The 27,358-nt window shown below is 32.5% G+C and overlaps 2 protein-coding genes across 3 annotated transcripts; both read right to left on the bottom strand.

Moving 5' to 3' along the window:
* Positions 1-1,789: 1,789 nt before the first annotated feature.
* Positions 1,790-21,855, bottom strand: LOC139488709 (ATP-dependent RNA helicase DHX58-like). Its single transcript, XM_071274529.1, has 14 exons — positions 21,761-21,855; positions 17,458-18,115; positions 16,682-16,717; positions 15,746-16,027; positions 14,992-15,150; positions 14,693-14,781; positions 13,929-14,195; positions 12,433-12,595; positions 11,354-11,449; positions 10,379-10,569; positions 8,846-8,990; positions 7,448-7,672; positions 3,869-4,036; positions 1,790-3,029 (listed from the first exon to the last, which is right to left on the bottom strand). Exons 2-14 carry the CDS (start codon positions 18,089-18,091, stop codon positions 2,431-2,433), a joined length of 3,054 nt encoding a protein of 1,017 aa, XP_071130630.1. The 5' UTR covers positions 18,092-18,115; positions 21,761-21,855; the 3' UTR covers positions 1,790-2,430.
* A 1,370-nt stretch (positions 21,856-23,225) lies between these two features.
* On the bottom strand, positions 23,226-25,605 carry LOC139488714 (citrate synthase-lysine N-methyltransferase CSKMT, mitochondrial-like). Of its 2 annotated transcripts, none has more exons than XM_071274534.1 (2): positions 24,974-25,097; positions 23,226-23,869 (listed from the first exon to the last, which is right to left on the bottom strand). In XM_071274534.1, the coding sequence occupies exons 1-2, from the start codon at positions 25,053-25,055 to the stop codon at positions 23,244-23,246; spliced, it is 708 nt and encodes a 235-aa protein (XP_071130635.1). In that variant the 5' UTR covers positions 25,056-25,097; the 3' UTR covers positions 23,226-23,243. The 2 variants fall into 2 exon arrangements, 1 of the variants encoding a protein (XP_071130635.1); XR_011656067.1 differs by lacking the exon at positions 24,974-25,097 and adding an exon at positions 25,465-25,605 and having other exon boundaries at positions 23,734-23,869.
* Positions 25,606-27,358: the final 1,753 nt, after the last annotated feature.

Raw genomic sequence — 27,358 nt, 5'->3', positions numbered from 1 at the left:
ACCTGTTTTGTGTCTTGTACAAGCCAAAGTCAATATATGTTGTGTTCCTTTAATCGTAGAAACACTAAACAATACGATTACTGACCAAAGAAATCTATATCTATAAATTATGTCACGATTTTCAATTTCAATCTTTTATACTGGATTGTAGCGTAGAATTTAGAAACCTTTTTTCCTTTAAATCTCTTCTACATTTCTTTTCATTTCTTCTTAGCCATTTTTAATCAAATGAATAATATTATATGAAAGTCCCTAATCAAATGCCAAAATCAAAAGTGCAAACACATCATACGAATGGATAACAACTTTCATATTCTTGACTTGGTACAGGCATTTTTTTAGCCTTTCGCCTAGAAACAAATCAGTGTTTAATTTGAAAACAAGGAACGAGATGTTGCAGGATTGTATCTACTGTGACAACACATAACTATCATAACAGATGAGATGAATCATGTGAATGTTAGTAATTGAACTGCATTCAGAACCTCATTGCCGTACTTTAAAGTTATCTACTTTATATATGTCAAATGTCACGGCATGACAAAACAAGCACTATAAACTTTTTTTTTCTACTGAAATGGTCATTTTAAACTAATCAACTCTTACATGTCTGAATTAGATGAGAAAAGCTTGCTTGGACCTTTGGGTCATCTCAAATAGTTGTTAATATTTCTACTTTAGGAAAAAAACTGTTGTTAAAAATAACCACAAATTGATAAATAAATATATAAAGAAATAGGTCTAGGTCGAGTATGTTTCAGACTAGGTCAAGTATGACCCAGAGTAGGTTGAGAATGGTTCATAATAGGTCGGCATAGCTTCATACTTGGTCGAGAAGGGTTAAAAAGACTTTGTCGAGTATTGATAAGACCCTTGTTGATGGTTAAGTCTTGATCTAGTAAAGGTTGAGTACCAGTTCAATTAATTATGGTCAAGACGACAGTCGAGTAAATTTCAGACCATTTTAGAATAGTCGAGTAAAACTCAGTACAGTCGAGTACATGTGTAGGCCATTTCAGACGTTTACTGGTTTGTAGGGTCTTTTAATTAGGCAACATAGCTACAAATGTCCGTCAAGTCATTCTAGGAATTAATTCTTATGAATGAGAAATTTAACCAATGTGCATGTGGTTGTGTATTTTAAACAAATAGAATTCAGAAGATGTGATATGAGTGCAATGAGATAACACTCCGCCTAAGTCACAATGTGTTAAAATACAAACCCTTATAGGTCGAAGTACAGCCTTCAATACATAGCCTTGGCTCACATCAGAAAGCTATAAAGTGCCACATAATGTTAAACAATTCAAATATCTATAGGAAAACCAACAGTCTAACCTATAAAAGAAACGGAGAAATGAGAAACAATTATTAACCACATGAAAAAACGACAACCAATTAACACCAGGTACAATATTCATGATAGATGCAAACAAATGCAGCGGGTATAAACGTTTAATTTAACATTCGCAAACCTTCACCCTAAATTGAAATCACCTTGGCAAAAACTATATAAGATTAATTTTATGCAGTTTCTTTAATAATTCAGCATAGTCGGGTACAGTCGAGTACAGATGTAAGCCATGTCAGACGTTTACTGGTTTGTAGGGTCTTTTAATGAGGCAATATGTCCGCAATTGTCCGTCAATTTTACCTAGGAATTAATGCTTTTACCAATATTGTATATTTTTGGCAAAAAATATATGCGAAAAATAAGCGGCACAAGAATATTCAAAAACAAAATCACTTAGCTTCACTTAGATAGATAAATTGAACAAACATGATCACATTATATATGAATTATGTTTTTATTAATATAAAAATGTAGGAATTCCGAAATGGCCATTGTTGGAGAAGGTCTAAGTGAACATTACCAGGTATATAGAACATCTTTTTCAAATAGTTTTCTTTGAATTCAATAAAAAGCAAATCGACAAAGTGACAAACAATCGTTTATTCAAAGCGATGAAAAATATTAATCAAACAAGTATAGTACAACTGTCATATTGACATTCTAAGACTTCCATAATAACGATTATAGATTGAAAAAAGTAAAATTCCAAAAATACCAAACTCCGAGAAAAATTCAAAACGGAAAGTTTAGTTCAGAGAGAAATACGTTGCGTCAAGTTTAACAAAATATAATTAATTAGATTTCTGTGAAATTTATGGTGTCTATCATTAGAAGAGACGACTAGTGTGTTATCAATAGACTACTCAATCTATGAATATATAAACATATCCACACGTTTTGCCTTTTACAGTCAACTTCGAGATATAGTATTAGTTTGAATGTATGATGGCTCATTTCTTAGCCGATAATATTTAGGTTAAAAACCTTCGAATAATTTTGCAAATTTTTAATCTTTCGAAAATATGTCAAATTTGATGAAGAAATTCTTCTGATACTTAATTTCAGAGTTATTTTCATTATTCCAAAAAATATTTGTTTACCTCTTCGTCTGTAACTTCATCAATGCGATAAGGGAACTCAGCCCATTTCTTGAATTTAACCAATTGTTTGGAATTTTTGTCAAAGAAACTGACCTTTGCTTTTGCAATTGCTAAAAATGCACATTCCTTATAAACAAGTATTACTCCCCAACTGTGACCACAAATTTTGCCATCCACACTTTGAGTTTTTTTTATCTTGTCAATTTGTTTTACCTTTTCAAAAGATTTGCATTTTATTTGTGAAAAAATAGTTTTGTCATATACTATGTAGTGAGTCCTATTAATGTGTCTAATGAAATCTCCATCAGTAACTGGTATTCCACAGAGCCTGCAATGAACAGTAAAAGCTCCTAATGATTTACTATCTGCTTGACGCTGTTGGATAAGCCGTTCCTGAATTTCGGACGCATATATCCCTTGTTCTGATATTGCTATATTTGCAGAGAGGTCAAGGTCTATCACTTGCTCAATTGCATTCTTCATGTAGTATTGCCGAACAATATTTTGTGTTTCTCTTTCAAAATCTTCTGATGACGCCAAGATGACTTCTTTTCCACCTTTGTTTCTAATACGCCCTAACAACAAAAATATAGATATAAACGATGCATTTTAAAACAAAATCACTGAAATATTTAAACTAAATAAAAGAAGAAATATTTCAAATCTCACTTCTGGTACGTTGCTTTCCAAATTTTAAGACATAACTATATTCTTCAAAAAATGCTTACACCAAGTCAGGAATATAGCAGTTGTTTTTCACTTGTTTCGTTTATTGATTTCGTTTTATTTGTCAATTTTTATGGACTTCGGCTGTTTAAAGATGACTCGGAGTTCATTATTTTTGTTTTAATTTATTATTTTCATGTGACTTTTCATCGTTCAAAAATTCTATCATTCAAGTTTTAATAAGCTTTACAGTTCATATACTTGCTTCACATACTATTCCAACAATAATAAATTGGTATATCCAAGTCCATTTGACTAAGTCAGATGATAAAACATGACAATTGTAATATCTGTAATAAGTTTTTTTTACTTATAGTGGGCAACACGACCGATAACGCTACTGGAACACCCGACTTTAAAACTAGTTTTGGTAATGTTCTTGTTGTTCAGTATTTAGTATTTTCGGAACTGTTTGTTTTGGGTGTCTTTATATAGTTTTTCTTTTGAATGATCTTGTTTTTTTTCGACTCATAGTTTTTGATTACACCATTGGTATCACCCTTCTTATTTACGGTCACACAAACTTATTTTAGGATTTTACAAAATACTTGTGAGAACTAAATCAAATATTTCTCACTGCTAAATAGAGCTTTGGATAGTAATGTATGTTAGTTATCAAAGATCAACCAGGAACATTTCATAAGAAATATCGTTTGTCCTTTTTCATTCCAAGCATTTTCACTATTACCTCGCATTTGATAGCTACTAATTACATCTGCTCTGAACTTGTATCTAATCATCAAATTGCATTGTGGGATGTCAAGTCCTTCGCATGCAACAGAAGTTGCAACAATGCATAAATGTTCTCCTTCTCTAAAACGTTCCATAACTTCGAGTTGTTGTTCAATGTGAAGACCTGTAAGTAAATTGAAGGTTTTTAGTTTTACCAATAAAATAATAAACTCGCATGATAGACATTGTGTCATCTGTAATTCCTTCCTTCAACCTATATTCTGATATCGACCTTTCAGTGAAAAGTAATAATTAATGTTTTCAATCATCAGATATATTTACAGACAAAGTTTTGTGACTAGTCATCAACTGTACCTTTCTATTTGATTGGCTGGGAACTCTGATAATTCGCGCATTTTTTTTTTAGATAGGAAAGGGGTTAAACAGTGTCCTGCTACTGTAAACCAACTTATTGTCGCGGATACTATAGTCCTTTCATGCCAATTTCGCGGCAATTTAATTTCGCGATTTTCAAGTTTACTTGATGTTATTAAATAAGGAAGGATCCAAGTTTAACAAGTTCGCGACGATTTATTTTCGCGTTATTTTTCTACTCGCGACAATTAGTTGGTTTACCATATATATGCATGACTATTCTTCTATCCAAATGTATAAGACTTTGAAAATATGAATTTTGTGAGTAAAGACTATGACATATCTTATCGATCAACCAGTTTGTGATGGTGACCTTAAAACTTATGTAGTGTCGAATCCTATCTTTTTTCCACATAACTACGTTGTCGGTTTTTTTTCATGTAAAGAGCACATCCATGTTAATTCCATCAGTATAATATAACAGGAATGACCATAACGATTTTACTGAAGTATGTTAATGCCATATGACGGTACAGAGTGTATATTTCTGCTGAGTAATCGAAATTGAATACTGGATACTAGAAGTTGAAATCATCTCGTTTGTCATACTTTAATTTGTCACAAGATTCCGTATTTATCATTGCCCGACGGGTAATATGTATGAAGTCGATCAGCAACATCAAGCAACAGTTGGGTGTAAATTGAATTTGTAGTATTTTGTCAGCTTTCCTTAATGAATATTTATATATATATATATTTATATAACATTTTGGCCACAAGTTATTTGTTTTCTGTTTAGTATAGAATTTATATTAAGATCCATTTTTTTACATCTTGTGATCAATTTTATTTGGCAATCGCCAATGGCAGTCAGCAGGGTTAAAGGACATCAGTTGTTCGACCTGTTAGTCAAATGCGTTTTGTTTAAATATACTTTTTAATTTTTTTGGTCTTTTGGAAAATGTTGTTTGTGCTGTATTTAGACCCTTCTACAACGAAATTTGTTTTACATGCACACGTATAAAAATTGCGGTTTTTATCCAAAGCAATCATAGGTTGAACGTAGTTTTCAATTTAGACTTGTTTCTATTTTTTCGTTTGGGCTTATTGTCGAAATCCGGATCTGGTGTACTAAAAAAATATTGACACCTTATGTTTGTAGTATAACATCTTGGCCACAAGTTATTTGTTTTCTGTTTAGTATTAAATTTATATTAAGATCCACTTTGTTACATCTTGTGATCAATTTTGTTTGGCAATCGCCAATGGCAGTCAGCAGGGTTAAGGGACATCAGTTGTTCGACCTGTTAGTCAAATGCGTTTTGTTTAAATATACTTTTTCACATTTTTGGTCTTTTGGAAAATGTTGTTTGTGCTGTATCTAGACCCTTCCACAACGAAATTTGTTTTACATGCACACGTATAAAAATTGCGGTTTTTATCCAACGCAATCATAGGTATGAACGTAGTTTTCAATTTAGACTTGTTTATATTTTTTCGTTTGGGCTTGTATCATATTTTCCCTCCGGTTTATATGATCCGTTCATCCTATATTGACTCTTAAAATTCAAGAGTCTATCGAAAAATGAGGGTACATTATATATGGCCTTCCAAATACCGTTTCAATTCCTAACATCACTGAAAAGACATTTATTGTCGAAATCCGGATCTGGTGTACTAAAAAAATATTGACACCTTATGTTTGTGGCATAACATCTTAGCCACAACATGCACAAGTTATTTGTTTTCTGTTTAGTATTAAATTTATATTGAGATTCATTTTGTTACATCTTGTGATCAATTTAATTTGGCAATCGCCAATGGCAGTCAGCAGGGTTGAAGGACATCAGTTGTTCGACCTGTTAGTCAAATGCGTTTTGTTTAAATATACTTTTTCACTTTTTTGGTCTTTTGGAAAATGTTGTTTGTGCTGTATTTAGACCCTAATACAACGAAATTTGTTTTACATGCACACGTATAAAAATTGGGGTTTTTATCCAACGCAATCATAGGTTTGAACGTAGTTTTCAATTAAGACTTGTTTATATTTTTTCTTTTGGGCTTGTATCATATTTTCCCCCCTGTTTATCTGATCCGTTCATCCTATATGGCCTTCGAAATACCGTTTCGATTCCTAACATCACTGAAGAGACATTTATTGTCGAAATCCGGATCTGGTGTACTAAAAAAATATTGACACCTTATGTTGTTGGCATAAAATCTTGGCCACCAGTTGTTCGACCTGTTAGTCAAATGCGTTTTGTTTAAATGCTACAGTGCAGGCGATTCGGTGTCACGATATCTCAGTAGCATGGGTTCGAATCCCGGCGAGGGAAGAACAAAAAATTTGCAAATTTACAGATCTAACATTGTTGGGTTGATGTTTAGACGAGTTGTATCTACATAATGTGCACAGCCATGTATCACAATCACTGCTGGTGATCCGATGGATAAATCTGTTGTAGAGTTGTCACTGGCTCAGACGTACTTATAAATAAAATTATTTTCTGTGACTGTATCTTATATTAATTTGTAGGATCCTTTACTATAGATAATTTAGCTGATCTGTAAAAATAACATCTTCATGCCTTATATATCATGTACTGTAGTACGACGTTAGATTAAAACTGACGTGGAAATCATTTTTCGTGATTTTCTTTGTTTTTCATCAAATTTGTAAGTATATTTGAGATTGATAAAGTATGTGAGCACCCGAGAAACAACTTTATATTTGGTGAGATTTTGTCAATAGTTATCATAAAGCTTCTATTTATTTTGTTGTTTCTTGGCTGCGCACAATGTTTCCACAACAGAAATAAAGATAGAAAACTGCATAAATTCTGTAGTTTTCATCGTTTTTATGAAAACAGTTACATATTATGACGTAATTGTGACGTCATTACATAAAAATGTTAATGTTTTTCATTGATATTTCTTGACCCTGTGCATTTTCAAACATTATGTGCCAACTTGAAAAAAGTTATCAAACATTTTATTTTCTTGGGCCAAAACCAGGCGTTAATGCCCCTACTCCTTTACAGATCTAACATTGTTGGGTTGACATTTGGACGAGTTGTATATATACTGTTTATATATATTTATGCACATAACATGGTTTATTTTCTGGAATAACAGCATAAAATCCCACATATATGGAAAAACGTTTACTTTATATGCGATTAAGCACGCCATCACATTATTTCACTAACAATTTTGTTACCTGCTTTATCCTTCGCTTTTGTTCTTCCAGTCAGGTGGGTAGCTTTCAAACACTCTGGTAATTTTTTAGCCAGAGCTTTTGCAGAAGCTCTTGTTTTAACGAATACAATAAATCTTGAGTCCTCCTTTAATATTTCATACTCATGGACAAGTGTGCGTATTATTTCATTAACGTCAGGGTTATTTTCAACTTCATGTCTCATCTCACGTAACACTGATGTTACATCTGAAACAGGAGTTCATTTTCCTATATTTGTTTATAATATAAATGATTTTATAGAGTATTAAGAACTTAAGTAATATACTACACGTACGATAAAAGGTGTCTGCACGTATACTGAGCTATCTTTAAAACCGAAATGTTTAAGGAAATAAAGTGAAGAATTTAAATCAGAGTTACAGAAGATTATGAAAATTCCAGAACCTTAGTGAGCACGCTCAGATACCCCACGTCCCCACATTGTCCCTAAGCAAACAAAATTTCACCAGATTTCTAAGTTCAAAGACACATATCGTCGCTGTGCTTCCAAAATGTCGTTTATGTTATGACTTTTTTGGCTAAAAACTTTAAGACACCAATGGTCTGGGCGGAAGAAAATCTTTGGTATTACAAAGTAGCATACAGTTAGACCAATTAAAACGTTTGAAATAAGACATATTACAAAATTACCAATGTCAGTTGTTTGTAAAGTTTGCTTCCAAAATGTTGTATGAAAACTTGAAAATCGTTGAATAATGGCTTTGAGAATAAAATAATTGTACAGTTCTTTATTTCTGTGAAAATAATATAAATTCTCTGATAACCCAGAAATGTCAAAGTTTTTATTTCATTGCTATTCATCCAAATGTTCATGTTCACATACGACATTTTGGAAGCATGCATTTTGTAAATAATTTCATAGCCTGTTTCATGTGTTTGTGAGATATTTTTTTCTTGAAAAATGTGTTATTTACAACATTTTGGAAGCCCATCGACGATATCTATTATTATTTCTTTGTGTAGATAAGCACATTTACATAGTATGTCCTCAATAACTATAGAGTTTTATAATTTTCTGTTGTGTGGTTTCAGAGGAGTTAGGGACAAAATGATGCAGAAGTATATTTAGGCCGAAATTCTAGTTTCAAAAGGGCATAACTGATAGAAAATAAATCAAATCGTAATTTCGTGACGACATGCACAACTACGCAGTATGTCTTTCTTGTCTCCAAGGTTTCATGTAATTCCTTTGAGCGGTTCCAGAGGGGTTGTGATGACTGACGAACGGACGGGTTTAAAAACATTATACCCTACGCAACTTTGTTCCGTGTGGTATAAATATACTTAAACAGTCAATATATGATATACAAATGAAGTTTTTACAGATATCTTGTGTCTGATAAAAAAATATATACTTGCCTTTTAGTGCATCTATAATTTGTCTTTCTTGTATTGTGTTTGCTTGTTGACTTTCATAAAATAATTGTCCATGTGCTTCAGTCAGCAATTCAGTAACATGTGCAATTTCAAGTAATGAATTCATCTCAAGAGATTCTACGTATACCTGCAATAACATCAGAAAGGAAAAAAGGTGAGAGAATTTTTCAACTTTTTTTTATAGTTTTAAGAGTGCATTTCTTTCTAACCAAAGTTTTGTAAACGTTGTGTGTCGTTTGTTATAGTTTGTAAAACGTTACAAATGAAGAAACAAATGCATCGTTTCTGACCTTGTTTGAACTGTCAAAAATGTAAAAAAAAACTTATTACGCAGGGAAATAGCTTCTGTAGAAGATGTTTTTAACACACAGGACTTATGTGCATATAAAGTTTTTCGTCCTCATCAGATGAATATAAAATAGCAGCACTGAAAGGAGAGCAAATACCTAATATACCTAAATTTGAGTAATTATTGACACTGTTATGAGTTATGAGAATCAGGATTATATCTCTTTTTCTTTTGTCAGTATAAATCTTCTTTTAGTGGGAAAAATATGAATACATAATTGATTCAATGTTAAAGTTAGAAAGAAATACAGAATTTGTACTAACAACAGACGAACGACAAACTGTAGAAACATTTTTAGTAAGTGCATAGTTTGTCAAAGTTTATGCAAACTTTGCAAACGTATGATAGAATCAAATGATCTAAACATATGTCGCTGGAACGTCTGTATCGTTTGTGTTAGAAAGTAATGCACTCTAAATTTGTCATTTTATGGTCTTTTATAGCTTTTCATTTGCAAACGGTGACCTATAGTTTTAACAGAGCTTCTAGTTTAATCTGCTTTTACCATCATGTTTGTTAAGTGGGAGAAGTGGACGGATACTTCTAAAAAAAAAAGGGAGATGGTGGAGATGGGTGGCAATAGTAATAGGTTAAACATTTTGTGCTGGTCTTCGACAAATCATTTGACATGCAAATAATTGTTTTCAAACATTTGGCTTAGAGGACGTAAATAGTTTGTCGTACTATCAGGGCCTTTCCGAAATGAGGGGGTTCTTGTCATTGTCCTCTTATTCCCTGTTCCTCTGCTTATGACTATACAATAAATATTGTAAATGTTTTTCTTTGGAATTCCATATCTTTGCCATATTTCATTTTGATTAGTCTGATTCTAAGAATTTCGTTAATATGGTTCGATATGCATAGAAGATAACGTAATGTATGTTGCTTTCGGTAGCTCAAATGGTAAGAATAAATGTTTGAGGAAGAAATATTGTCGTTGATAGTGTATATGATGGGAACCACAAGACTTCCTTTCCACCAAAGAGCTCCTGGGTTCACCACTTGTTATTTATGAGGATCAAATTGGTCAGTATTTACTTTTACTTCAATTGTATCAGTTGTGCTTAGACTTTTCTTTAGAGGGAAACATGTGAATTTTTCATCATTTTCAAGCTGGTTATTTATGTTTTATCTTCCTACTATCTTTACTTAAAATATCAATATACCTCTAAAAGTCTTAAACAAATATGTATTAGGCGAGGCACATCTGCGTCCATTAACATAACACTTTCTGTTTTTTGTTTTGTTTCATTAATCCAATGTACATATCTTTTCTCTCTTTTATTAATTGGTGAATTTTCAAGGGCGGTTAACAGAGTCTTTGTGTCTAATCCATTTACCATAAGAAATGAACTCACTGAAAAGGAAAATCATTGTACCATTTTATTATAAAATCATGAAATGACATCATTATACTTACTTATATTGTTATATTTTAAATGAAAGTGACATAATTAAAAAGATAAGATCCTTTTCAACGAGCAATATCAGAAGTATAAGTTATATATATAGCACGCCTTTTACAAATTAAACTTATTAAACTCACGAAAAGCGTATGTAGCGCTTATTATCTTTGAAGAGAAACGTGTAAAACAATCGCTTCATTAATGAGCGCAAATGTAGACAATATGAAGATGAAAAAAAAGTCGCGTTCCCTAAATTGTTTTCTAAATTGGGAAAATATTAAAAACAACTTGAATACTCAATTAAAAACAATTTAACATCAATTTTCATATATCTCACTGACCAATTTTTGAATAAAAAACAATCAAATACAATCTTCTTTATAAGAACATTATTTATAAAGTGGAAAATACAAGAGACAAAATGGAATAAGCAGTGTGTTAAAACAATGAACATAAAATGTCACTTGCTGTATCAGGATAGGACCACACACAATAATATCTTAGTGACAAACAAGTCCTGTGAAAAAATAGCCAAATTCGTATATGGTCAATTTTTCCTAAACGAGTTGGAACATTATTTTTCTTAATAAAATTGAACGCCAAGGTCTAATATAACAAGGATATATGAGACCTAGGACCTGAGGATATGCATATTTCATAAACCATTATTAATAAGCTAAGATTGTTACATTGTTCTTTCATACTTTTATTTAGGCAAACAACACCGCTACGTACCTGTTCTGTCACTAAATACAAGTTCAACATTCTGAATGGCTTTAAGAAGAATGTCTTGTACAAGGTCTTGTCGCCTTTTAGTGGAACAAATTTGAACTTAGTAAAATAAAATAAAACATAAAATTTGTTTGCATGATCATTTATGTATTACAAGTACCTAATGTACATTATGATGCAGTAAATAATAACATTTGCATTCTTAAAACAAACATTAGCATTTTTCGTCCGTTTCAATAATTAACTGATTTACAAAAGGTAATTTCATCAATGCTTTAATCACTAAAATGAAACAAAAAATCTCTGTTACTCAGAATTGTTTAGGTTTGCACTGATGGACATTAACGTTGAAGTGTGCTAGAAATGATGGACATTTAATATGTCTTAACATGTTAAACCTAAAAATGTTTACAGATTTCTTCATATTTTTTGGGAGATTCGCGTGGCTTCTCCAATATTTAATTGTGTAACGTTTGTGATGCAAGTTAGTGATAGAAATTGTTTGCCCGACGGCGTTTTGCGCGATTGTGCATAATATGTTATTTTTCCATCAATACATTTCTTTTCATTGTATTAGAATACACAATGTATGATATGTTACATTACTAGTTATCAAAATTATGTGCAACCGCGTATGTGATGGACACGGTGATGACTGCTGTATCCCTATTTTGACAATTTTACCTATTATGTCTGTTTTGTTCACGCATCGTTGTAAGTATAATGGAATTTGATGCGACTGTCATACAAGTGAGAGGTTTAGCAATATAAAACCAGGTTCAATCTACCATTTTTTACATTTGAAAATTCCTGTACAAAGTCAGGATTATGACAGTTGTTGTCCGTTCGTTTGATGTGTTTTATCATTTGATTTTGTCATTTGATTATGGACTTTCCGTTTTGAATTTTCCTCTGAGTTCAGGGTTTTTGTGATTTTACTTTTGTATAAATTGCATATGTATAGATAATAAATATTTTGGAAAAGAATAAGATAGTTATAAGTATACGATTCCGTTGTATTATAGTACAGTTCTAATATAGCATTACAATATTTTTTTTTTATAGACACAATCAAAGTATACCGTTTGTAGGTGTTGATGAATATTCCAACAGTTCTTGTTCATTTTTTCTGACAACTGACAGCTTAGAAACATCTAGGTTTGCCATTAAGCTTTGCAAATGTTGAACAGCAGAAAATCCGTCGTCTGCTCTATTCGTTCCTGGCGAGGCAGTCAGACCTAGAACCTGAAATGTTCAGTGTAATAGTCAAATTAAAACCTAATGGAAAAGGCTGGTTCTGGGGTACTTTCTTTGTGTAATAATCTATCATATTTTTACCATATGCATGTAACGAACTTACGAAGACAACATTTTAAGACTTATGTTCCGTTACTAGACATGTTAGCTAAATGATAATCGTTGACAATTAAAAGTGGAAAGTCTAGAGTTGAGTTATTCAAGTAAATGATCATCTCAAAAATACTAATCTAACACGTCTAATTATTGATATTCTAGGCACATCCAATAGCTTTGCTAGCATTTCGTCCAATATACATAACAACATTGGTAAAGATAGAAAATCTTTGTAACATGAGAAATTTTTGAATTGTTGAATTTTTTGTCATAGATATGTTGATCACTTGATATTGCATAATGTCCAATATGACGAATTAAACGGTCTTTAATCGATTGTTTGGCGTGGTTCGAATGTGGAATCACCAAATAGGATTTGAAGTGTTTTAAGTAACACGAACAAGTGAAGCATGATTTCTAATCCTTCCAGGAGCATCTTATATAACCCCTAGATTTGTTTTTGGTTCGTGTAGGTCAGTCTTTATTTTATTTTTAATGTGTAGTGTTCTAATGGCTGTTTGTCTTTGGTCGGGTTTTTTTCATTGCGTTGTCAATGTGTTATCTGCCGCCTTTCCTTCAATTACCATGCGAAAGATAAAACATGCGTGAAAGGATACTTGTTTTCCCTATTTATATTTTTGAATATCTAATATAAAATTGTGATTCTGTTTTTACCGGGAAGGGTGGGGGAAAAAAGCATTGCGAAATTGACATGTTCATAAATCTAATTTCCTGGAAAGAACAATTGATGTACTAGTATCAAGAAGAAGAAAAAAACTTCAATACTATCTTAATATGTCTTAAATAAATACAAATACTTTGAAATGGCATACCTATACAAGTTTAAATAACAGTTGGTCGTCCCTCCGAAAACATATCATCCCGTGACTAAGCGTAAGTCGATGATTATTTTTATAAAATAACCAAGCTTGGACTACTATACTTAACAATAAATTAATTCCCATTTAAAACTTCGCTTGTACTCTTACAAATGAATTCATGATGGACCCGAAAACACCATTTTGTAACTCATTGTCTTCTTTGCATTTTACCCTATTCCATAAATCCAGATTTTTCACTTATTATTTTAAAACAACTGCCAACTGTTGATATAACAGGTAATTCTAAATGCATTGTATTTGTGTCAACCGTCTTCAAACAATCACCACTGTAATAATACTACCGTGAATATAAATTTTAATTCATCAATTCTAATTTAACAAACCTGTGGGATTTTCCCGGATTTCGTTTCAAACTTGTGTCTTCTGTAGTAGTTCATGATTTGATGGAAAGCATTTCGTCCCATCACATGGTGACATTCGTCCAGAATAATCAGCGTCAGAAGATCCATCGAGATTTTATTTTTCGACTTTTCGTCCAGGTGATTACAAAGTGATTGTGGAGTACAGAAGAATAAAGATACACGTTGTATTATGGTTGGAAAGGAGTCGCATTCACCCTCTAAACTTGCGTCCCATTTATAAATCTTTCCCTAAAATGTTAAATATGTTACCATATTAAATAAAGAGATTACTGCATTACACAAATCTTATTTCTCATAATCAAAATATCGTCACATGACTTATTTCTCATTATCAAAATATCGTCAAATGAATTATTTCTCATTGTCAAAATATCGCCACATGACTTATTTCTTATAATCAACATATCGTCACATGCATGACTTATTTCTCATAGTCAAAATATCGTCACATGACTTATTTCTCATAATCAAAATATCGTCACATGACTTATTTCTCATAATCAAAATATCGTCACATGACTTATTTCTCATTATCTAAATATCGTCACATGACTTATTTTTAATTGATGCATTAGTATATTCTATGATAATTATCTATCAGACGAGCCACTCTATGTGCATTTTTTTCTATATTTCCTTAAAATGGAAAGTTCTACAATGCTTGCAATTCAAATGTTACAATTAACCAATATGAGGTACAACTCATTATCTTCGATTGTCGATACCTGCATATTTAGATCTGTAAAAGTCCTGCATGCTCTGTTGTATTGCTGTTCTAACAGAACATTTGTCTTGTTAATGAAAACGACTTTGCCTACAATAGGAAAAATCATTATATATGTTAAGAAACATAAACCAAATTTAATTTTCACAACAACTTGAACAAAATCATACAATTTACATTTCAGCTATACTTTATCATATTAGTTCAGTTGTTTAATAATAGGAATAAGAAATTCATTGCATTTAGAACTACATGTGTTCAGAATTTGTTTCTGTCAAGTGTATACATAATGTATCTTACCATTCGGGTATTTGATTAAATGGTCTTCAATTATATGATAAGCAACATAAGTCTTTCCTGCATTAGTTCCAGCACAAATAATAGTGTTTTGACCTGAGACAGCTATCTCGACTAGCTCTTCTTGATATTTTCGTAGTTCAATTAAAATTGGTTTCCTTTCTACAAGTTCAAGCAGAAAACAGTATAATTATATTACGTATTGCAGAGCAATATTGACAGAGAAATAGCAATCTACAAAATTCAAAGCAAGCTTTAATCTTAACATTTTGTGATATTATTTTTGTTGTTGTTTATATCCCACAATCCCTCAGCTAGTGATTAAATGGAAGTCATTTGTACGAATGTTTTTCGGACGCTATCACGAGTTATTTGACCATTCTTGAATGTCTGTGTGACAGATGATCCCTGATATGTTCTACTTGTCATAACCACAGTTATATCCTCTATTCTTCGGAGATTACATCACCGAAATAAATTGATCACCAATCACCAAATGTATACTTGCTATAGTAATATGACGGTTGCAACCAGTGGAACAGGATCTGTTTACTCTTCTGGAGTACAAGATCGACCCAGATTTTGGAGGGATTTGGGGTTGCTCATCTTTAGTTTTCTATGTTGGATTTGTGGACTTTTGTTTATTCGTTTTTACCATCCTTTTGTGATTCCGCCTCCAACTGCATAATGATATATATTGGTATATTCCACCCCTCTCCTGCGTAAGAAATTATGATAATTAGATAATGATACCCACCTGTGATAGATAGGACACAACTACTTTTTTTACCCCCAAGCTTTAGTGCATATGTTCCACTATCTTCATTGGTAGATTCTGAAATGATAAGCTTGGAGACTTGGACATCTATACCATCTATTATATCACTTAAACATTCCTGTCTGCTTTTCTGGTCGTATACAATTTTCTCATCATTCTTCCACCATTCTGCTATAAACTTTGACCCACTTACAATACATTGCAAGGTCACTGTATTGCCTTCAACACATGTTGTCTTCTGCAAAGGTTTGATGAAAACAACTGCAAAACAAAAAAGGTAATAATTGATAAGCAGACAAAGCATTGGCACAATAAGGAAAATTTATTCAAAATACAATTTAGATCCGGTATCTTCATACGCTACAATTGCATCATGCTGCTATATTTTTATAGAAATATATAGCTTTCTCTAATATATCTTGCTATATAATTTCTATGAAGCCAATGCACATTTATTGTAACAAAAGCAAGACTGAGATATCACTAATGAAGCAAGAACTGATCTGACACTTTTTGAGGAAATGAGGTCTGCCCGATTGTTTTGTGTGGGGTTTTCGTTGATCAATATTAGTTTAGTGTAGTGTGGCGGTCTTTAATTAGTTTTTTCGTAAAGTTTTTTTTTGTATCTATTTTAACTAGAAATATTTTCTGGAGAGAAAAACGCAGTACAATAAAGAAACTACTTTTACTAGTAGTATCTTCTATTCACATGGACACTAAAATGAAATAAAATGATAATGATAGTATGTCCGATCCTGCTTTTATTAAATTGCATTGATTCGGAACCCTCAAAACCAAAAATGTGTAGGTCAAATATGTATAAGTACTTAATTTTGTCAAATATTGCCATAGTTATACAAAATTTGGAGAGAAAAAAACGAAAATAAAAAAAAAACGAAACATTGTAATACTTACCGTTTTCAGTATCTTGCTTTTCTGATATGCCCATGGCTGTACAACAAAAATAAACAATGTTCATGTAAGGTCTTTATTGATGACAGTGTGAACATACAAATTTCGTTTCACTGGTAAAGAAAGTAACCTGGCGCATTTATTTTGGCATTTGATGTTCTGCTCTTTTGCTGAAACAGGGTCTCACGTACCGTGAATTCAGGGAAAATATGTTTTTTATTATAATGTCTATATTCTGAATACCGATATAATAATGGTTTTGTATGTTCTTGTTTTTAGATTTCTTGTATCATTCTATGGGTTTCGGTATCGTTATCTTTGGAATCGTAATCATATATGGTGAAATAAATAGATTAGATACACAAACCAATGAACACGGTATTAATTCATAAATTAGCATGCAGTCCTTTGAATAGAGTATGAAAAGTATTGCAAAATGTGAATTGTATCATTCTTTCGTTATCGTGTGTAAAAGCACGATTTTTATCAATCATTAATTTACTATTATTCAAATCATTTCCAGCACAAAAATAGACAGTGTGGCATGATTGTCTTTGAGACAATTCTCTGCTGGTGGCAGTCTAGTTGTTAGACATCATAGGACATTCAAGGAGTAAAATGGATACGAAATTTAATTATTATATTCTAATTTACCTAATATGTATTACGATTTCGATAAAGAACCTTGCCGCCTAAAGACTGGGTCCATAATGTTCACGTTTTCGATATAAACGCGGATCTCCCGTTTAACTGCCATGAAATTCCTAAAGCAAACTTACCCGCAAGGTGCTCCTTTAATTGTGAAATTTGTTCTTCATAGTCTATACCTCTACGTCGCCATTCTTCAATTTCTGCCAAGTATTTTCGTTCTGTATCTTCGTCCATACAGCAAATTCGTAGATCTTCAACTTCCGAAACAAATTCATTGTTCTTTTTATTACAAATTACCTGTAATCTACTTGCAATTGTTCTAAATTCATCAAAATATTCATGCAATTCCTGATCGCTGACCTCTGTGTTTCCTCTGTGTATTATCTTATTTCTCCTCCTTCGACATCTTTCTAGGTCATCACCTGTCTTCATTTGATGCGGTTGAGGATCGGTTTTATAATCCCATCCATCAGTTGGTTCTAGTGTCGAATTATGAATGTTTCGCAAAATTGCATAAGTTAGTGGAATATCAAAATTCTTGTAAGACTCTGTGATTACCGCTTCTTTAATTTTTGTCCAGTCTGATGATTTTAGACGGCATAATAGATTATGATTTGTATTACAACTGTAATAAATATTTTTAGGTTTTTCATAATATAATAAAACTTCCTGTAGAAATCTGGGTATCAGATTTTGTGCAGCATGGCCAAGACGAGCGTAGTGTGTCTTTGTAGAAACGACAGAACCACCAACTGAGGCCATGTTAAATATTTAACGTCATTTCTCCTGGAATATAACGATTACTAAACAATAAAGCAGGACTTTTTACATAGTAGGAATTCAAAATAAAAAATGTAAGGGAGCAACCATTTAACTTCAAAGGGAGGGGGAATTAGATTTTGTCTGAGACAGACGCTACAAGTATCAATCCAAAAGTAAAATCACAAAAAAAATGAAATCCGAGGAAAATTCAGAAAGGAAAGTCCCTAATCAAATGGCAAAATCAAAGGCTCAAACACATCAAACGAATGGATAACAACTGTCAAATTCCTGACCTCGAACAGGCATTTTCTATTTAGAAAATGGTGCATTAAACCTGGTTTTAAAGCTAGCTAAACCTTTCACATGTATGACAGTCCCATAAAATTCCATATTATTGACAACGATGTGTGAATAAAACAAGCTGACATAAAAGGTAAAAATATCAAAAAAAGTGGTACAGCAGTCATCGTTGTGTAGCCTAATCATTACGTACAAAAACAAACAAATATGTCAACAAAGACAAAACAAAAAGTCATATACACAAAGTTCCCACTATGTACTGGATTCCGAAACAACACAAAACACCTTACAAATATAGATTTATATAGTCTTCAAGGCATTGTTCCACTGCTAAATTGTCTATTCTACTTCCAAGTACACTTGGTACAATAACAAACCTGATAATTAATTGTTCAAATAAGGCTTTTGAAAATAGTGGAATTCATTACTTTTGAAAGTTTTGGTTTTTCTACCCTTTTCACCACATTGCTTCATATTTTTATAAAAACAAATCACACACCTAATTAAATGGGCATTAAAAGTCAGAATGCGAATACATATTTTCAAACTCTTTAAGGTCATTTTTAGTAACAAACAAAAGAACTATGTCAATTGGACATGCTTTTGATACTATAATCGCCCCTGAATTTTTATTAGATAACAATTGTGTTCGCTTTAGAGATTCCGTATATCGTCATGTTATTGGAATTCCAATGGGGACTAACTGTACACCACTTGTTGCGGACCTGTTTCTGTATTGTAATGAGTTATAATTAATGACTAAAATCAGCAAAGACCCATCGAACAACATCAGATACAAAAATTTAACAATACTTTTATATAATCGGATGATATATTGGCTCTCAATAATGACGACTTCAGTATGTATACTAAAGAAATTTATCCTGTTGAACTAACTTTAAATAAAGCTAATACTAACAATGACTACTGCCCTTTCCTTCATCTTGATATCTAAATCATTAATGGGAAGGATAATATAGATGATTTTTTCATTTCAAATCGTTAATAATCATTTTTAGATGGTGACGTTCCCTTGTCAACATTTTAAAGTGTTTATATATCTCAACTTGTACGATTCGCTCGTTTATGTAACTATGCATTAAATTTAGCGAGAGAAATTTATGTATTAGTGGAAAATTATTACACCAGGGTTTTCGAATTGCACAAACTAGTCAAAACGTTTACTAAATTTTATCATCGGTACAAGGACATCCTTCGTAAATACAATTCAATATGCAGACATATTCATATGATGAAGACATAATCTTTCAATTAGTTTAATTGAGGTCTGGAGCTGGCATGTCAGCAACTGATAGTAGTCCTTTGTTTATGTATGAACCATTGTCTTTATGTTTAGTTTCTTTTGTTATCTATTCTGACATCGGCCTTTTTTTAAAACAGAGTTTTACAGTGCGTATTGTTGTGTGATTTTTTTTACATTTGCTAGAGGTATAGGGGGTGTTTGAGGTCTCAAAAAACATGTTTAACCCCGCCGCATTTTTGCGCCTATCCAACGTCAGGACCCTCTGGCCTTTGTTAGGCTTGTATGATTTTTTATTTAAGTTAAATTTATAGATTTCGGAATTAGTAGGACGTCCATTATCACTGAAATATAGTATACATATTTTCTCGCTGCATTGAAGACCCATGTGGCCTTCGGCTGTTATCTGCTCTTTTGTCGGGTTGTTGTCTCTTTGACATATTCGACATTTCCATTCTCAATTTTAAAGTAAATAAATTGTCGTCAGATCCAACAAAGTTGACTTATTAGCTGATCATATTTAATCTAAGCTTCGATCTATCTATAGTAATTATAGTTTTTCAGATAATAAGGAAAAACTCTAAAAGAAGAACAAACACCGTTATTACAGGTCAATTACTCCAAAAAGAATTATATGTAGATCTTGCATTGCTGATCAGTTTTCTTGTAATCGGATTTAAGTTAATCTGATCATTTTTTATGTTTCTCCACCTGTCAGATTTTCTCTTCTTTCTGCGGTTTTCAAGATGATAGACAATACTTGCATTTTACCCCTACGTTCTAATTTTAGCCCTGTCAGCCATGTTGGTTAACAGGCCGGGAATCGGACACATTTTTTTAAAATCTAGAGTATCTATAGATGAGTGTGGCCAAGTTTTGTTAAATTTAGTCTAGAGTTTCAAAGACGATTATTGTATAAAGTTAACGACAACGATGGGCAACGGACATCAAATGATACTTTGAGCCAGAGGAAGTTGAAAAAAGGGGGGCCAATTTAGATAGAAAAAAACTCAGTTCAGGACAACATATTTTCATGAGCATGACCTTAGTCAGAGTAGAGTTGTATGGAATAACTAAGTGGGATTTTTTTCTGCATTTTTTGTTTTTGTTTTTTTGTGGTTGATGGTAGATTGTAGATTTTTTTGTTAAGATTTTACCACATGTGTTTTAGACTTGGGACGATATAGATGGACAATTTCACATTTTTGACAAATTTGTAAACGTCTTCGTGAGTTTGCATAGGTACATTTTTGGGGGAGGACAGCGCAATTGTCTTCAATGCAACGAGAAAATCCCACGCCCGAAATCGTGATTCAGCTGGCCCCTGAACAAAAATGTATACTAGTTCAGTGATAATGGACGTCCTAGCTACTAACTCCGAAATCTATAAATCAAACTTAAATAAAAAAAAAATCATACAAGCCTACCAAACAGTGGCGGATCCAGAACTTTTCCTAAGGGGGGGCCCGCTGACTGACCTAAAAGGGGGCCCGCTCCAGTCATGCTTCAATGATTCCCTATATAATCAACCAAATTTTTCCCACGAAAGGGGGAGCCCGGGCCCCCCAGGCCCCCCCCCCCCCCTGGATCCGCCTATGCCAAAGGCCCTTTTTTCTAAAATTGGTATTTTTTTCTTTTCTTTGAATTTCGCGTTTTGTTTTTAATATACTAGAAATAAAAACGTATATTTGTATATTAAATTACTAATAATTACAATCAATTTCTAGTATACTATCCACAGAGGTCACTGGTAATTTATTAATAAATAGATGTATATCAATGTCTGTTGTGTGTAGTGAACTAGGCAATGGTAATAAATAATGTAAAAATACAGGTTTTTGCAAGCACATGATTGTATAACATGTATAATAATTTGTGCAATAATTTTGAAGGATGTATAAAAATATATATTATATTACAGGGGTGTTAGAAAAAGTAGGATGGCTAATCAAAATTGTCCTGCTCTAATCGGACCATCAATTTACAACAGAAAGATAAAACAGCTGGTAAAACCGAAACTGAAACTAGATATCAAAACAAATATGTGTTGTTCCACTTTTCATTTAAAGTGTGTTTAAGTATTAATTTGAAGAAATAATCATACGTACGATTGTTTGTTTACATCTGTAGGATACACACAGTGTTGATACATGTACCAATTTATTTCCAATGAGAAAAACATCGTAATCACGTGGTTTCAATTAAGTTATATTTGTTCAACTATGCCAAAGTACATAGCGATAGGGTTCATATATACATGTACATGTACGTTATATGAACTTGAATTAAATCATGGTTTTAAAAGTATCAAAATAAGGAATTCTACTGTTAAATTGAAATCGAAAAGAATGTGTCCATAGTACACGGATGCCCCACTCGCGCTATCATTTCTATGTTCAGTAGACCGTGCAATTGGGGTCAAAACTCTAATTTGGCAGTGAAATTAGAAAGATCATATCATAGGGAACATGTGTACTAAGTTTGACTGGACTTCAACTTCATCAAAAACTACCGTGACTAAAATCTTTAGTCTGAAGCGGGTCAGACGGACGGACGAACGAACTAACGAACAGACGCACAGATCAGAAAGCATAATGGCCATAAATGGGGCGCATAACATATTATTTTGTTGGTCTGTTATACTTAAGCCGCAATACTGACATATGTTCTTTGTTAACGAATACATAAGCACCTCTGTATACGTTAAATACCAAAACGAATTTAGTGCATATTCATTCATTTTCAAAAAATCGTAAATTGAGCTGAGTTTTAGTTTACATCATCGTCCAAAAGATGCATGAAATATTTGCCACTGAAATAAATTAAAAAAAAAAACCACAATAAGTCTAGTTTACTTCAAAGCTTCCATTGACCGGGGCTACTATAATATGTATGTAAGCATTTAGATACGTGTAATCGCTAAATCTATTCGCTGCACCTTATGCTTAGTTGATATAGGAATGGCTAATCAGCTAGGGTCCTATGGACCAATCCCGGCTCGTAACCGTGTTACAGTGGTAATTAAAGAGAGGAAAATGATGCTCTGCTGTTAATGTCTTAATATACTGGTACATTACTATATAACATATGTCCTTTTAAGTGGACCATTCATGTATGGTATGAGTTGGGGAAGGTCGAACGGTTACTTACATCCACTTAATTTGAACTCTCGTGGATGCATTAATTTTAGATGAAATTTTGCAAATATACATTGTAGGCTAGCATTTATAAACGAATCCAATCAAGAAAACTTAATGTTGATCACTTAGCCATGTCTTGCGAACCCTGTCAGGGAAAAATGTATGATTCTATATTTACCAAAAATTGTTGTACTCGTTACGCTGGTAAAAATTGCCAAGCAAACAACAACCATTTGACCATTAAATGAGACCAAGGACAAAAGTCAAATGTTAAAAGGAAACTACAGAGCATATACATCTTTTACAAGAAATGAAGTTTCCAAATCTTCTTCTTCAACACATAAAGCTGGTATGGATAGAAGGAGACAAGCGTTCACTCTATACATTCATTATATCTCATTAAGATTATAGTACAATGTATAATATTGGTAAATAAACGTCGAATATATATTTATCTTTTTACTGCAGTATACATGAAATATTCAATACTTTCACTGCTTAAAATTTTGTAACTAATTGAAATATTCCAGTTCCTACACGATTCCTCCAGGAAAGGAATTCTTACATCCGGGTCTTCGTCTGTAAATTGTAACAGCTTTCCGTTCGGACATAACACTCTAAATGCTTCAGACAGCACTGAATGAGTTCTTTCTTTTCCTTTTATTTTATCTTTGAGTAAAGAGTCTGTCGTGCCTTTATCGAAAATTATGTTCATCGTGTCTGCTTTAAATGGAAGACTTTCTGCATCACCGCAAACAAACATGATTCTTGCAAAAGGATTAGAAGCATCCCGAAAGTCTGATCGAAATATGGAAGATCGCTGAAATTGTAGGCATTCTTTCACATAATCGAAACAAAATAAATTAAAATTGGCTTTTAAATGTTTAGATAATTCAGATGGGAATCGCGATGTTCCGGTACCCAAGTCCAGTAAATGTAAAATGTCTGTACTTTTGGTTTCTTCTAAATATGGTAAAACGGACTGAACTGTCAAATAAGGATCTGTCAACCAATCAAATGCCTCGTTACGTTCCTTATACCTCTGATTCCAGTATTCCCATCGACTCAGGCTGTCGTCTGAAATACATGTTAAGAAAACAAAATTAAGATGTACAATTTCCACTGTGACATTTCAAGATCATAAAAAGATTTCTACATTTTAAAAACAAAAGATTTTAACAAAGTCCAAGGTTGATACTGAATCAGGGAATTTGATATCTCGGAAAATTTATTTCATTTCTGCATTCTTCAATCATGTCAAGGCCATTTTTCTCTATTTTTTATATTTCAGCTTCTCAATTTTCTCTATTCTTTTCGCCACCATTTTTCTCTATAATTCTTTATATTTTATCCCATTTAATATTCTCTATTCAGTAAACCTCCCATCCACATCATTTTGAATACTTAGTCTATATAATGTTATATTGTCCTCTGGATTTCATAACTAACTTAATGTATATACATGTATGTTACTTAATCATGTTAATAATTAACCAGCTATATATATATATATAATAGAATAGATTACGATCGTTGAAATTTAAAAGAAATACAGACATGCAGACATGCAGACATAGTGAACGAATTGGTAAAGATATACACACCATAAGAAGGTCCGAAGAAACATCTCCTGTTATGTACAAAAAAAGGAAATTTGAAAAAAGAGAACAATGATATCGTCTCTTTTGGCGTAAATTCATTCCATGTTGTTCATGTAATTATTCTGGGATATTAGAAAAGGACAATTAATGCTGTTAATATAAAATATTTTGCCGAAATGCTGTTCTCTAGCTATCTTTGCACATAACCCCTAAAGGTTCTATAAACAACTGCAGGTTAACTTTAAGAAAGGACACGGTTTCTGGCTTTGAACTGTTGTATGCTTAAATTTACATCTGCTAGTACATGTATGTTCCTGCATACATGGTCATGCAATATTATAAAATGGGAGATGTCTAAACTTCCCTTTGTCTATGGCTGGGGAGGGGTATTAGGCTCTTAATATCCATAATGTTAGCATTCAAAAGTAAACTTAAGATTTATGATCGAAAAAATGTTGGAAATTTTAGCTAGCTTCAGTCTGAGGCTTCAGTGGTGACAAACTTGGGATGCATAGTGATGGGCCTTGGCTATTTCCAAGTCCTCGCTGACACATGTAGTAATTAAATATTTAAAAAGTACCTGTTATGTGTCTCGCTGAAGCCAAGGTCAATATAGTTTGTGTTTTTACCGTACAAATACGAAATAATACTTTTGTCAACATTCTAAATATTAACCTTCAAATACATGAATTATCTACCTTTTTAAGAAAATAAGTTTATTGTGGCGGGAATTTTAATTTCAATCTTTTAGAAATACTAAGGCTTTTCTACCGCATGAATAGATAATGGTTAACCTTAGCTCTATTTGCATAATTTGGCAAAACATATTTTGATCCCCATTTTGATGAAAAAAATTCTAGTCAAGCAGATGTAAAAAATAATCTGAATGAATATTTCCCCCATACCTAATAGTGTGATAGATAGCGTCGAAAATCTAAATAAACTTGTTCGCATTTTGCGCAACAAAAATAATTATGAATGAGAGAAAAAAGACATAGTCTACCCCTTTTTTATTTAGTTAAATGGTTGTTCGCTAATCTCACTATACAGTATACATATATCTAAACTTACAAATCTTCCGGTTTTTTGTCTAACGTTGTACAATTCTCATCTTGGTGTACGACACTTTCTATTGTCACTACTTCCAAGATATTTCTTTTCATCGTATTCGAAGTTGTGTCTTTGACGTTCCCTTTCTTGTGTCGAATAAAGAACCACAGAAAAAATGCTTGGAAAATCCCAAGTGATATAAATATAGCAGAAACAGCAATGTTATCTCCATCATGGTTGTCTTTGTACCATACACATAATGAAACAACTAGCAAGGACATGCCTGTCAAAAGCAATCCAGTTATCGACAGAGAAAGCACTACCACTAATCCACGTTTCATTTTTTTCTTTCGAAAGCTACGTACTATTACGTCATGCAATGACGTATTTAAAACGGCGGGTTTTTCCTCGACCGTACTTGTAAGTGGTACAGTATAAAACATATCGGGGAGGGATGTATGGGGCGGTGGCACTTCAATACTTGATTGATAGAGGAAGCCGCTGGGTTTCTGTTACCCCACCCTTTTCATCTAATTTAGATTTAAAAAATGTATTCCTTTTGGTCCGTGTAACACTTATTAATTCAAAGTTTTAAAAAGTTTTGAAATTTTAGATTTTTGGAATTTTGATTTTGAGTTTTAAAATATCAAAATTTCAAATTGTGTAAAAGTTTTGAAATTTTGAAATTTTAACCAAATTATTAAAATATTAAAATTCTAAATATCGTTTATAAATTTGATAGTTTAGGAATTTGATCAAACTTTTAAAATACTAACCTAACGTGAAATTTTGATTATTTCACTTTTTGAAGGTTTGCTATTTTAAATTTTTGATTAAAATATCAAAAATAGAAAAGGGGCGAAAAGAAGGGTACCTGTAAACACTGATAACAATCATTCTTAGTTGTAAATAAATAGCACCGGCGAAATATATCAAATAATTTTTAATTACAAAATAAATAATGAAAAGAAGAAGTCGTTTTTTTTTATATGAAACATATTAGAAATTTTAAGGTTGTGCATCTATCAAAAAAAAAATTAAACCTATTTAAACCGGAATCAAATAAGTTGATTTAAATCTCTTATATAAGGTTAGCGTTTGAGATAAATAATTCAGAGCTATTTGGTGTTCCCAGTGCCCAACATTTAGAAGTATCAGTGAAAACTGACATGGACGTCAAGTTGGTTACTTATTCCCTATTCCCTATTCGTTACCTATTCCCTATTCCCTATTCGTTACCTATTCCCTATTCCCTATTCGTTACCTATTCCCTATTCCCTATTCGTTACCTATTCGTTACAGGTCTATTCCCTATCCCCTATTCGTTACCTATTCGTTACCTATTCCCTATTCCCTATTCCCTATTCGTTACCTATTCCCTATTCCCTATTCATTACCTATTCGTTGCCTATTCCCTATTCGTTACCTATTCCCTATTCCCTATTCGTTACCTATTCATTACCTATTCCCTATTCCCTATTCCCTATTCGTTACTAATTCCCTATTCCCTATTCGTTACCTATTCGTTACTAATTTCCTATTCCCTATTCGTTACCTATTCGTTACCTATTCGTTACCTATTCCCTATTCCCTATTCGTTACCTATTCGGTACTAACTCCCTATTCCCTATTCGTTACCTATCGGTACTAACTCCCTATTCCCTATTCGTTCCCTTATCGTTACTAATTCCCTTTTCCCTATTCGTTACCTATTCGTAACTAATTTCCTATTCCCTATTCGTTACCTATTCGTTACCTATTCCCTATTCGTTACCTATTCGTTACCTATTCCCTATTCCCTATTCCCTATTCGTTACATATTCGTTACCTATTCCCTATTCCTTACCTATTCGTTACCTATTCGTTACCTATTCCCTATTCCCTATTCGGTACCTATTTGTTTCCTATTTCCTAT

Source organism: Mytilus edulis, chromosome 9, assembly GCF_963676685.1.
Source record: "Mytilus edulis chromosome 9, xbMytEdul2.2, whole genome shotgun sequence".
NCBI classification, from domain to species: domain Eukaryota; kingdom Metazoa; phylum Mollusca; class Bivalvia; order Mytilida; family Mytilidae; genus Mytilus; species Mytilus edulis.
Note: the sequence above shows the minus strand (reverse complement) of the source record. Positions and strands in the feature narration are given on the sequence as shown.

What these genes read in the sequence shown, in the direction of transcription:
- LOC139488709 (XM_071274529.1), bottom strand. Translation starts at nt 18,091, where the DNA reads ATGGCCTCAGTTGGTGGTTCTGTCGTTTCTACAAAGACACACTACGCT. An exon ending in TGTATTTAGTGACAGAACAG is followed by an intron (nt 10,570 to 11,353) that starts GTACGTAGCGGT and finishes TTTCCTTTTCAG; the next exon opens with TGAGTTCATTTCTTATGGTA. An exon ending in AAAAGCGAAGGATAAAGCAG is followed by an intron (nt 4,037 to 7,447) that starts GTAACAAAATTG and finishes ATTTACTTACAG; the next exon opens with GTCTTCACATTGAACAACAA.
- LOC139488714 (XM_071274534.1), bottom strand. Translation starts at nt 25,055, where the DNA reads ATGTTGACAAAAGTATTATTTCGTATTTGTACGGTAAAAACACAAACT. An exon ending in TTCAGCGAGACACATAACAG is followed by an intron (nt 23,870 to 24,973) that starts GTACTTTTTAAA and finishes CATGTATTTCAG; the next exon opens with ACGACAGCCTGAGTCGATGG.